Here is a 13492-nt window from a genome sequence, read left to right as displayed (position 1 = left end):
CCCTATCAACAGACTAAGTAGATAACTCTATTTCCTTTCTATTCTATTACTGAACACTGTTGATGTTTTTTTTTTTTTTTTTTTTGCAGGTTGTGGTAGCTTGTATACAAGTCCGACAGGAGCATTCCAATTTCCATCAACTGGCAGCCAATATCCTCATCAAGTCAGCTGTGCCTGGGTTATCCAGGTGGATCGCAGCGATGTTGTCGTGGTTAGCTTTCCGCAGTTTAGCATTGAGCATCATCCAAACTGCGCATACGACTTTCTACAGGTTCATGACGGGCCTTCGGCCTCGGGTCACCTAATTGGCAAATACTGTAATGGTAATTTGCCACCTGATGAGATCACAACTTCTTCCTATCAAATCTATATGTGGTTCTACTCTGACTACAGTGTTGCTGATGATGGCTTCACTGTTTCCTGGACTAGTAAGGCACCTGTTTGTGGTGGTGACTTGGACGACCAGAACTTCGGGAGCATCAATTCACCTGGGTATCCTGGGAATTATCCACACGATCGTGATTGTGTTTGGCGTGTGACGGTTGATCTCACGAATGTTATTACATTTGCATTTGGATATCTTTCGCTTGAGCATCATGACAACTGTGATTATGACTATCTTGAAGTGAGTGAAACAATTACTGTTTTTCACTGCATGTATTTTGTACTATGGAAAATGTTATAATTAAAGTACTGTACAGACTGGATGTCCATTCAGTTTTTTCCACATACATAAGCTAGGCAAATAATATTCTCTTTATGACATAACATAATATATCAAAAAGAAGAAATTTAGTTAATAGATGGTACTTAAAAATTTTAAATAATTCATAAGAAATATATAGAAAATCAAACCTTTAAAACAGACATGTTATATAGATTGATTGATTGACTGATTGATCTTTTGGTCTATTTTTGTTGCTGTTCCATGTGTCTTGGATGAAGGAAGTATGGTAAAGTATGTGCACATAGGACAGGTGCATTAGCAGGAAGGATCATTTAGCACCCTGAACACATAAATTTATGTAGGAAATAGAAACATGAACAACGGTTGAAAGCCAAGTTTTTCACATGTGCAAATTGGTTTGACTTTATCTTGACTCACTACGTAGGTATGATCTTGCTTATGTAGTGTGGTAGAAGGATTTGCAGGTAGGATACCTTACATGGGCCGCGACATAAACGCTACTTCAGGGGCCAGACAGGGGGCTGAAATGGACAAGTACATTGGGGTAAACCCCCTACTCTTCTTGAAGGAGTGCTTGGTACACTGGACCTATGGTTTAGAGCCCTCGTACCAGAAGACTTGTTCCACCACCGGAACCATAGGCGAGCATGCCATTTGAACCAGCGTCCATACTGTATGTATGACACGGTTCCCCTGTCTTAACTGCTCGGCCAATCAACTCGCCATTGGTTTGACATAAATCTATAAGGTGTTTTGACAATGGCATTAAGATTTCTACAGCCTTGTTTTTATGCCTGTTATTGATTGGCATAGACTTTTTCCATCAATGATACCAATTGTATTGATCTTCTCATATTTATTATATAGGTTCGTGATGGTCTTTCTGAAACATCACCATTACTGGGGAAGTATTGCAGCGTTCAAAATCCTCCACCGGTGTTCACCACCGGCCCTTATGCATGGATCAAGTTCCACAGTGACAGTACAGAGAATGACAGAGGTTTTCACATCACTTACACTTCTACTACATGTAAGGTATTTTGTAATATTTGAGAGAATAAAAAAAACTGACCCAAAATCTTGAAAATCTAGGGTTGGTTTTTTGTTTTATTTTTATTTTTTTTATAGAAAGAGGACACATTTCTCAAGCTCTAACTGAATAATTTTTTTTGTATGTTACATATTTTCTTTTAATGGAAATCCTTATATACTTTCACAATATGATTCTAGGAGACACTTCTCAAGTTTTAATAAAATGGTTTTAATATAATATATGTTTTAAATCCTGTGGTTAGGGTTACAATAAGCCACAAACCTTTGAATAACCCCACCTCCCTTTGGTTGCAAATTTTCATAGGCGGCAAAACCATTGTTTTGTATTAATTATTATTTTTTTTGTATTAAATATTATTATTATTTCTTAAAATATTACTTAAATTAATATAAGTACCATTATTGCTCTTGTGTAATCCCACCACTGGTTTCCCATAATTGACCCAATTTCTTCTAGGTAGCAGGCTTATAAATGAGGACAGTGTTATATTTTAAATGCTGATATTTCGGATTTTGAAAAATTGAAAGAATTTTCAATAAACTTAAAAATCTCACATTTTTTTTTATACTTTTTAAATCTATGAATTTTTTGAGCAATTACTTTTATCAATATGCTGGGGTGACCCGAAGTGGGCGTTGCTCAAAATGTCTTGAAATTAGTGGGGTTTCAGAGGCTTATTTAATTGATTTTATACGTAATCCACTTATGTAGAAAATACATATTATTTTTTCTTCTTCCCGACGAATTGTGGTTTTTCTTTTTTTTTTTTAGGGGAAAAATTTTTTAGGGTGGGGGAGAAAGAAAATTATATTCTACGCTAGCACAGCCACTGGATAATGGGAATTTTTTTCTTTGCAGCAAGTGCAGCATGCGGTGGAAGCTTGACTGCAGATACTGCAGTAATCATCTCACCAAATTATCCAAATGCTTACCCTCATAACGCTGAGTGCGTGTGGGTCATTGAAGTGCCGTCTACAGAGGTCATAACCCTAAACATCACCAACTTAGAACTGGAGACTCATGGAAATTGCATCTTTGACTATGTAGAAGTAAGATTTGATTTAAATTTATTTGCTTTTTACTACTACAAAAAATGAAAATAGCTAGTAAAATGTGTAAATATATTTACATACAATATATGTATGCAATTATTGTCTGCTCATGAGGGTAAAGGTGGAGACCGTAGCCTACTACTTAACCCTCTGGATACCGGATTCTTTTGCAGTTTAACTAGGTTTTTTGCGTTTTTTTAAAGTATATGTCGTTCTGGTGGATTTTTGGGAACTTTCTGTAAATTATACAGAAAAATGTTTCTAAAAAACAAAGAAAGCTTATAGAATAAGCTTTCATTTGATGTATAATTTATATTTTTAGGTTTTTTTATTCATAATATAATATAATATATATAATATAATAGAAATGACAGAAAAATGCTACATACAAATCGTCAGCAAAAACCAAAAAAAAAAATAAATAAATTATAGCCAAAAAAATAATAAAAATAAATATAAAACACTCCTATTCCACACAGTTATATAATTTATTTACCCAACCATCCATAACTATAAGCACGTTCTTTCCATACAAAAGCAACGACCACCTTCACATTTCCAGGCCTAGGCTCATCTTCATCAAGAACATCTCCGCCGTCAGAAGTACTTGAAGCCCCACTGTCATCACTATCAGGCACGTCTAAGTCTCGCACATCTAAAAACTCACTTTCATCACTGTCTGAATCAAAAATCAGGTCAATCGCTTCCTCAGCTGTGTACACATCTTGTGCGGCCATTTCAGAAAATTTTCGAAATTAATAACGATTTCAAATTGATATTTCTAAACATTTTTATATAAGCGCATGTGAGTTCTTCACAGATTTTGAAAGAAGCAAGCTTCACGCATGCATGTTCAAAATTTCTGACGTATTGGAGCTAAAATAAAAACAGAAGAGCGATTTGAAAACCACCTATTTTTTAGTCACTAAATTTTGATTGCAGTTGAAAATGGGAATTCTCGGTTTGAGGTCAATTCCCACTACAGTCGAAGACGGTATCTAGAGGGTTAAGATGGTATAGGCTACAGTCTCCACATCACCAAGGGGCTACATATTTCAATTTTCCTCGAATCTAGAGCAGTCAATATTTGTTTTATATACCTCATACGTAGATTCTAAAAGGCCTTAAAAAATAATGAATATAGTACCTACCAAGTAGGCCCAGACTTACATGGTAGGCCTAGGTGATCAAAGTGCCAATCTCTCTTAGCGTCCTTGAGGTCGCGTCCCCTTTACCATCTGTGCATCTCATAAATTACATAGAAACAGTATAAGTAGGGCCTAGAGATTACATCACGACAGGGCAAAAAGAAGTACTAGTATTGATGATAGTACTTTTTTCCCTTGGGAATTTATGAACTATCATTCAACTTATGTCCTAGGTATGATGGTTGAAGTTATTATTCGCTTTTTATCCAATCAGATGTCTAGAATCTATGTATGCAGTTTGTAATTACTTTTATGATGTAGTTAACCTGAGGTGTAACTTGTTTGTTCTACAGATTCGAGATGGTGCAGATGAACTCGCACCGTTTATGGGACGATACTGTAACCCGGCTGCAATACCACCACCAATTGTTTCTTCACAGAACTTCATGTTTGTCAAGTTTAAATCTGATTTTTCTGTAGCACCTGAGGGGGGTTTTAGGGCACGCTATTTTATTGGTAAGGCTTACAAAAAAAGTTTAAGCTTCATCGTATACTAATTTGAGTAAGGACCAAAAGTTTGTGATGATTTAATGTCCACACCTGTGCACAAATCTGATAAAATATCATAAATTATAAATATTAGGAGGTGCTATAGTAATTGTTATTGTCGTGATGGAATAGACAATGGGAACTTTACGCAAGAGGATGGGGAGTCGTCGAAAACGGCAATTCGGGTTAAGCGCCCTATTGTTTACTGTGGTCTTCACGCTCTGATAAACACAAAACCACCGTCCGCCCGTCTTCCCTTCCTGTTGCGTAAAGTGCCTAATAACTGGATTTGCGTCAGGATAATCAAGTATAGGTGTAATTTTACCTCACCTGACGTGGAAATATACTGAATACTCAGTATGTATGAAAACAATTGCGAAAAAAAAAATTACACCAATTTTACACTATAACACAAATCTACAAAATATTGGATGAGGACTAGTCATGCTACAAAAGCAAAATGTATGACAAGTCAGTATTCATATTTTAGTTAGTACAGAAATTTGACATGTTATTGTTATATTCCAGTATTAATTCTAATTACATTACAATTCTAACAAGACAGATTTCATCCTTTATTAGAATATTGTAACAAATAATATATTAAGGTTGTTTTTTTTTTAATAATTAGCATGTGGTGGTTTCTATACTGAGGACGGAGGTGAAATGAGGTCACCCTATTTCCCGAATCCCTACCCGAACAACAAGCATTGCGACTACACAATAAACGCGCCGGATGGAAAGATAATTACCGTCACATTCATAACATTTGATATCGAATCGCATCCAGATTGTGTCTATGACAGTTTAGCGGTAATGCATTTGAAGACAAATTTTTTTCATTTAGAGAATGAGTTTTTTAAAATTGTCATAACAATATTTCAAGTCATATTTTTTTCCTATTATTTTTTTAAACTCACATTACCAAAAATTAATTTGAAATATAATTTCATACTGTAATTATGATTTATATTCATTTTAGCAAATTATTATTTGTTCATTTGTTTTTGTTATGTTTATGTATTCTATGGGAATACACATTTTGAAATTAATATTAATATATTAAAGATGCCCATCCATCATACAATGTGTGAGAATACCATTCTGGTGCTAAATTTATATTTCTTTCATATATTCTATTATTTAGGGAACATGCAACATTCTCACCTGAAAACAAAATACTAATTAAAATAATAGAATTTCCCCTTCCATAATCAACCACTTTGCAGCAACCCTCCCAACCATACATTTTGTGATTTCAGATTTATGATGGTGACAGTTATAATGCTGATCTGATTGTAAATTTGTGTGGTTCCTACCTCCCTGCCCCGGTTTCCAGTACTGGCAACACAATGCTTCTCCACTTCATCACCGACGGATCCGTAACGAACTATGGATTCAGAGCCCAGTATACATTCTCAGATGAAATACCAGGAGGAGGTCGGTTAATACTGCCAGTGATTTGTCTTTCCATGAAATATTATTAATTATAAAAGTTAATACTAATGTCATTGATGATAATTACATGATAATGAGAATAATGATATTAATGGCAATAGATAGATAGATAGATCCCATAAAAAATAAATTAACAAAAATTGGTAAAAAAAAAATGTAGATAATGTTATTAATGCTGTTGAATAGTAAATAGAGATTTTTACAAATTATGAGCCAGTAAGTATTATTATCTCACCAATAGCTTTCAACTGCTACATTTGACTCATTATGAACCTGTGTATGAAGTACTGTGATCATATTAAATGTATGTGTCTTTTTAATTAACTCACTGCTTACAGGATGGAATGATGCTTTTTTATAAATCTCTTAGTAGCCTGGTTCACATCGAAGTTAAGCCACTTAACTAAATCTTGAAATATGATACGATTTATCCCTAGTTGCGTTCGATGCCAAGTTAGAGCCAGATAAACAGCCAGCCAGCTTCGAGGCCGTCAACATCACAAGCGTGGAAAGGCTTGTTTAATAACGTCTACTGTATTTTACAAACCTCTAGTACCAAGGGGTATTCGTAAAAAAGTCGACAAATTCGTAAACTACTGTTGATCTGGTGTCAGTTTCCACTACCTAGCCTAGCTATCCTCTGCCATTGATATATAGGTGACCAGGTAGTACGAACCAACAGTGCAGCAGCGTGGTCTACCGCAATAGTAGTAGTAGGCCCTAGCTAAATTTACCTTCGATAAAAACCAAATTATTTTCGCTAGCATTCTCCCATTTAACAAAATATTGTTTTATTTCTCATTAAAACGTCTGTATACTTCATGGACCTTTCTGCCGTGTTTTTTTTTTTTTTTTTCCTGTTTTTTTGTTTGTTTGTTTTTTTTTTTTTTTTTTTGCAGTTTTTAGATCGCTGAATTGTGTTGCTGTTTACATGCACTTCGCGAAAATCCAGCTTCGTGGTGTCAGAAAAAGTTGCTGACTTCCAACACACTTTTTTATTTCGTCATCGTAAACATGTGCGTTCATTTTAACGACTGGCATTGGTGGTAGTTCGTTGAAACTGAATTAATAGCGTCTATTATAGCAGAAATGGAAAAGATTGAATTGTCAATAAATAAATACAACAAATCTGATTTTATTATTAAGAAAAATATACATTATCACTTTAAAAAACGTACGCAATCGGACTTACGTTATTATTTGGTCGATGATGCAAAGGGCAAAGGTCATTAGTAATATCGACTATTCGTAAAACGGAAGTTTTCTGGGTTTTTACACATAATATTACAAATAATTTCTGAAAACCAGACTAATGAGACTACTTTGCTGCTATTGTGAACATTGTTGAAGTATGTTGTTGCCAGCTAGAGGATGATAATGGTGGTACAATACAACAACGCTAACTTGGATGCCTATGTTATGTAATCATGTCCTTGTAATCCGAGCCAACATTACCGTTAAGCAAGTTAATTTACCGTTATTCTAGTGAAGTTAAGTCACTTAACTTTATGTGACTTAAGCCTTTATCTAGCTATAATTGACTGGTTAAGTGGATCTATATTTAGATAAAAGTTTGATGTGAACCAGGCTTATAAGGCTTAGGGAGTGGTGGTATGTTTTAATCCACTAATTATGTTTTTAAAAGCATCAGTTTATTTTCTGTGGTAATTCAAAATGTTCATATTTGAGATAATTTACCAGCTGTCCATTTGATCTCTTTAGATGGCTGTGGAGGTAGGTACACTGATTTGACGGGCATATTTAGTTCGCCAAGCCTAGGAAACCAGTATCCGCACAGTGTCGATTGTTTCTATGTGATCAATGTAGATGACGGATTCATCATTCGCTTGACGTTTGAAACATTTAGCTTGGAGTCTCACTCGAATTGTTATTACGATTATGTCGAAATTTATGATAACAGCACGAATGCAGTGAACCCGTTTTATGGAAGGTAATAATCATTAGTGCATCAGCATACAATATGTTTTCTGTCTTTCAAATTTAATGTAGGTGTATTAAACGGAAACAAGTTGTATCATTAACAAAATAATTAGTTATTTGGTATTTAGCTTTTTCTTTTGTTTTGTAATGGATTGTTATGAAGAGGATAATGATGATGAGGATATCAGTGGTGGTGATGATGAGGGAATCATTGTGATGATGTTGACAGTGCTGATGATAATTGGTAGATGATTAGAGTTTGGTGGTGGTGATTGGTTGAGATGTTAATGGCCCTGATAATACCGATAATGATTGATAATAGATAATGATTGATGATAACATATAAAACAGTTATGTTTTTGGTTAACAACAAATGTTCATTTATATCATTAAAATTGATTTTTCTGACAGTTCTGGTGTTGTTGAGAGTAAAAACTCAACAGTGGAAACAAATAATACTGCCATTCCTGGATTTTTTGGCAGGTAAAAAGGGCAATGCCTACTTGATTCTGTACTTCGAGTACTGCTTCATGGTGTAGATCAGCCACTAATTCTTACTTATTTTTTTTGCAACTGTGTTTGTGCTTTGGTCAAAAGATAGCATTAATATTTTCTTACTCAGAGACAACGTTGTGGCATAAATGAGGCACTAATATTTTAACCAATTTGTGTTGCACTACTGTACTATAGTGCAAATTTGTCAATAATTATCACCCTCTTTTGTATCAGATCACATTTTATTTGTGCGAAATTTTCAACCTAATTTGCACTTTTGTTAAGGTGAATTTGATGGCTTAACTAACACGCCCACACACAGGCACCTGTTGCTTCTGAGTATCTTGGTAATATTGGTATCTCTGATATCTTGTGGTAGCCTCTTGTTATCTGTGGTACTCTAACTTGTTGACTCTGGTACTGTAACTAATTGTCTCTGGTAACCTAGTCTATTTCGTGAATACTTAACTGGATAACCAACTAATTGCCATTGTTCCCAAAACGGAACACCCCTTCGAAAAAGAAGTGGAACAGTCTGATCCAAGGCGCCACGTGCGAACCGTCTCCCTAACAAACGTCCTCATCCCCTAAAGATTGACACGATCACGGCGAAGGTAGGAAGGGAGCTAAGGTTATCCAGGTAAGTATCTCACTCATAGACTACCAACATCACGATTGATTTGTGTATTTTACTTACCCTTGGACATAACTCTGTTTTATATATTATCACTTTTAATCTAAATTTTTCCCATTGTACTGCAGCTGAGTCTCTTAGTACCGTAGCTTGTTATTATCACTGACTCCTTAATAACTCTGTGTCTTTTCATTCTACCTTGTATCCTGTACCCTAGATGTGTATTCTATTTATTTATATCTGCTCTGTCATTAGACCAATTGCAGAATACGCTTGTCTGTTTTGTCTGACAAAAAGAAAAGAAAAATCAAGTAGAAAAAGTCCATAAATGTGTTCAGAGCATCTTACCCAATATCTAGTATGCTTCTGCCTTGGTCATTCTCAAATTACCTTGTCTGCATGACTGCTTAATACAACTATGTAAACAGTAATTTCTAATAGCTCAAGAACTAACTGAATTACCTTCTACACCTTCCCCGACCGTAAATATTTTGGTTTTCCTCTGTGTTTTTTGTGTGTTTTATTTTACGCCCTTTTGTGTTGTCAATTTGCTGTATTTTTTTTTTTGTAAATTCAGTCTATGTATTTTTGATGTGATTGCAATAAAGAAAAATTTTAATTTGATTTGATTTGATTTTAACTTAGCTTATTATCTCTAATCCACTAGCTTAGTATCCCTGGTAACCTAATATATCATGTTTCTTGTACTTTGTATTTTTAATTAGTACTCTAGTGTGGTATCCAGTACTCTAGCTATGTACCCATGGTTATCTGGTATCTTAGCTTGGTATCTGGTACTCTAGCTATGTGCCCATGGTATACTTTCTGGTATCCTAAGCTTGGTATCTGGCATTCTATGTACCCATGGTATACTTTCGGGTATCCTAGCTTCGTATCCATGGTATACTTATATCTGGTATTCTAGGCTGGTATTTGGTATAGCTACACTGTATGTATCCTTGGTATACACCTGTACTTATATCCGGTGTCCTAGCTTGGTATTTGTACTCTAGCTTTGTACCATTGGTATACTTTTTATATCTGGTAATCTAGCTTGTTATCTGGTATTCTAGCTATGTACCATTGGTATACTTTATATTTGGTACCCTAGCTTGTTATCTGGTACTTTAACTTTGTACATTTGGTATACAGCACTAGCTTTGTTGTATTCTAATTTGTTTATTCTAATTTGTTTGTTTCTTTTATTTAATTTTGATTTCATGCACTAATTCTTGCAAACAAATTACTTGCCTAGCAAAATTTGTAGATTTAGAGAAATTATATGTTGTGAATATAAATCTATTTTGCTCTTGACTAATAGAAATTCCATTATGGTACAGTATGAAAAAATGCATGTTGTATTAATATAGAATAGCTCTGTTACTCAGAGTGTGAGTTTTTAGTCAGTCCTGATAATATGCTTTAAGGTTAATGACTTATAAAACACAGTCAACGCTATTTCCTACCTTGCAACCAACCTCTGCATGTTGTAATTGACATATATAGCAAAATTTTTTAATAATAATCAGTATAGTTGAGTATCATGCACTAGTTGAAATTATATGACAGTTATACTAATGAATGAAAAAAAATCCCTTAAGGAATTTTTAGAATGCATTAATCTGAACTGAAGTATAATTATTTTAAGTACTGAATAGATAAGTACAGGTGTCTTATGAGTCAACCGCCGTCTTTTAATGGTAGAATTGTAAACATATTTATTTAAACTGTTGTAGCAGTCATCAGTTATTATAGTGGTATGATCAGTGCAGCTCTGCGCGTACATTTACAGGAGCTGTGTGTATATGAGGATTGTTACTACAGTACGTGCTGGCAGTAACACTACAACAGTACTAATAATATTCTGATAGATTTTCGTCAAAAAAAATGTCATATTGATGAATTACCACTCGTTCACATTGAGGATTGGGCAAATTTTTGCCCTCTCTCCACAGATGGCATTGTGCTAGGTATAAATGCTAACTTAGAATATTTTCGACGCAGTGTGCAATACATACCTGAAGATCAAGCAAACTCTGCACTAACAACAAATTGGTACATGGTTTGGGATAGTAAAATAGAGTTACAATGATCATGTCATGATTGACTTATAATAGTAGATGTTAGTAGATATATCTCTATTTTTGCCTGTGTAACATATGTAAATGAGGAAATTACCTACTAAGGACTACTTAAAAACACAAAAAAAATCCATCTTGGGCTAGAGTTTTTATGTTTTTTAGGCCTATGTTTGGTAATAATATTGGTAGTGTATGTGATCACTGCTAACACGTTTCCATACAATTGTTAGTGATTAGCTGATATCTTGTAGTGAGGAAGTGCATTATGATGTTATTTCATGCGGAAGCAGTGAACTATAATATGGTAATAATTATAATTATTATAATAATTTGTGCTACACTGTTTCTCGTTCTGTATAGATTCTGTGGCACCACACCTCCACCAGCATATACCAGTTACGGCAATTTGATCACTGTTATATTCCACACAGACTCTAGCGTTGCACGAGAAGGCTTCACTGCTTCATATGTAGCACTTGATGCTACAACTGGTAAGTTTATAAAGATGGAATATGTCAATTCAACAACATGTGCTCATATTGTAATCAAACTTTGGATTGTCATGCTATAATTAACTGGCCATTGAATGCTAAATTATCTCAATTGTTTTTAATCTTTTGTGGGGGTCATCCCACTAGTATTCATAAAATTTCAATTTCCATCAAACTGTGACCTCATTTAAATAAATAGCACACTTACATATAATACATTGTACTTATAATGCATCTGTAAAATATATATCAATTAAGGCATCATATTAGTGTTTTCAGTATTTTTATTGATAAAAATGTGTTTAAAAAATAAAATTGCCTGTGACTTCTCACTGTCAAATGAGCATCATAACACACTGATCACGGGTGCTTTGTTCAGCATTATTTCACTGGGCAAAGGTACGGCGGTTTAGCGCAGCAGTTTCCATTCAGGTTGTGCACCTTGTCAATGGTTCCAACCACACACTGACCATTCTCTGCTGGCCATGCTTAGTTCCCTCCACTTGCACTGTTAACAGGTTGTGAAGTGGTTATGTTTCAGCCCTAGTTGTGAGTATTTGATGGCTTATAAATTAAGTAAATATTGTGACCTCCTCTCATCAATATTGATGGTAAAAGTAAGCATATTATGCCAAGATATAAAAAAAAATAAATGACTTGGTTGTCCATTGAAACACACAAAATAGAGTACACCTTCACCAGGACATACGTATTGCCAGATAAATCATGTCAGATTAAATAATAATGAAACAGCTATTTTCTTAGTAAAAAAAACATGTATTTTTTAACAAATAAGCTAAATTTTACTATTTAAAGTAAACCATTTGAAATAATTTTGTTATTTTGTAATTGAACAGCTTGTGGTAGACAGTACTACACAGACACCGGTGTAATTACCTCGCCAGGATTTCCTAATTCTTATCCTCACAACAGGGAGTGCACATGGACCATCACGGTGGATGAGGGCAAACAGATTCGATTAAACTTTACATCATTCAATATTGAGTGGCATTCTGACTGTAACTATGACTATCTCGAGATTAGGTAAGATTCTGTATCATTAGAAAATAGTAAAGTTCAAAGATTTGCATGAGATCACATAGTGACGTTTTTGCAAATAAACTGACCTTGTGATATTTGACTCTTGACATGACCCTTTACTCTGCCTTATAGAGCTTTTACTTTACGTAACTTTTGAACGATCAGTGTTTTTCTGTTCAGATCAACTTTGGTGGATTTTTTTAAAGCATATATCTCACACTGAACAGTTAAGTCAGGCAGTATTTGCCGATGGGAGGTTGAACAATAATATAGTAATGATAATGGTAGAATATTTGTAGAATGCCTTCCTCAGTATATTCATGTCAAGGCAATGAAAGTATTCATATATGAATAATTATTTTTTTAAATTAAAAAAATGAAACGAAAACACAAAGAAAACAAACAAGCCTTTAAAAAAATTTTTAAAACAGTGAACACGAAAGGAAACGGAAATGCACACTCCCGACCTACTACAGCGTCATTATGCTGGACTACTACTACTGTGCACTGCAATGGGGGCAACGCCAGCACATATAAGGGATTTGCTACTTGGTAAAAAAAATAATCCTAAAAACTACACCAGTAGCAATATTCAAATCAGAAAATGTAATATACTTTCTTTTTCTGTGTGTTTGTAGCTCAAAGAAGTATTTGTATTAAATTTAAATTTTTTTTTTCTAATTCAGAAATGGTGGCTATCCAACATCACCTCTGATAGGGACCTTCTGTGGATCTAGTATCAACCCTTCAGTGATAACATCTCATAGTAACCGCATGTACCTAAAATTCCAATCCGACTACTCCCAGACAGCACCTGGATTCCGTGTGGAATGGGATGGAACAGCTACAGGTATCAGTCA

The 13492-nt window shown here is 34.5% G+C and overlaps 1 protein-coding gene across 1 annotated transcript in view; it reads left to right on the top strand.

Moving 5' to 3' along the window:
* The window catches only part of LOC117111848 (cubilin-like), a 79627-nt gene that overhangs the window by 16440 nt on the left and 49695 nt on the right, over positions 1-13492 (top strand). Inside the window, exons 11-21 of the mRNA XM_033254857.1 lie at positions 90-625; positions 1556-1718; positions 2601-2791; positions 4296-4458; positions 5123-5304; positions 5754-5931; positions 7672-7900; positions 8302-8373; positions 11461-11591; positions 12449-12635; positions 13319-13482. Of these exons, the coding sequence (XP_033110748.1) occupies positions 90-625; positions 1556-1718; positions 2601-2791; positions 4296-4458; positions 5123-5304; positions 5754-5931; positions 7672-7900; positions 8302-8373; positions 11461-11591; positions 12449-12635; positions 13319-13482 (2196 nt within the window). The remainder of the gene's footprint in view (positions 1-89; positions 626-1555; positions 1719-2600; positions 2792-4295; positions 4459-5122; positions 5305-5753; positions 5932-7671; positions 7901-8301; positions 8374-11460; positions 11592-12448; positions 12636-13318; positions 13483-13492) is intronic.

This window comes from Anneissia japonica, unplaced genomic scaffold (genome assembly GCF_011630105.1).
Source record: "Anneissia japonica isolate Jap-2015-1 unplaced genomic scaffold, ASM1163010v1 scaffold1203_len951721_cov167, whole genome shotgun sequence".
Classification (NCBI taxonomy): domain Eukaryota; kingdom Metazoa; phylum Echinodermata; class Crinoidea; order Comatulida; family Comatulidae; genus Anneissia; species Anneissia japonica.
This window is presented reverse-complemented; position numbering and strand designations above follow the sequence as displayed.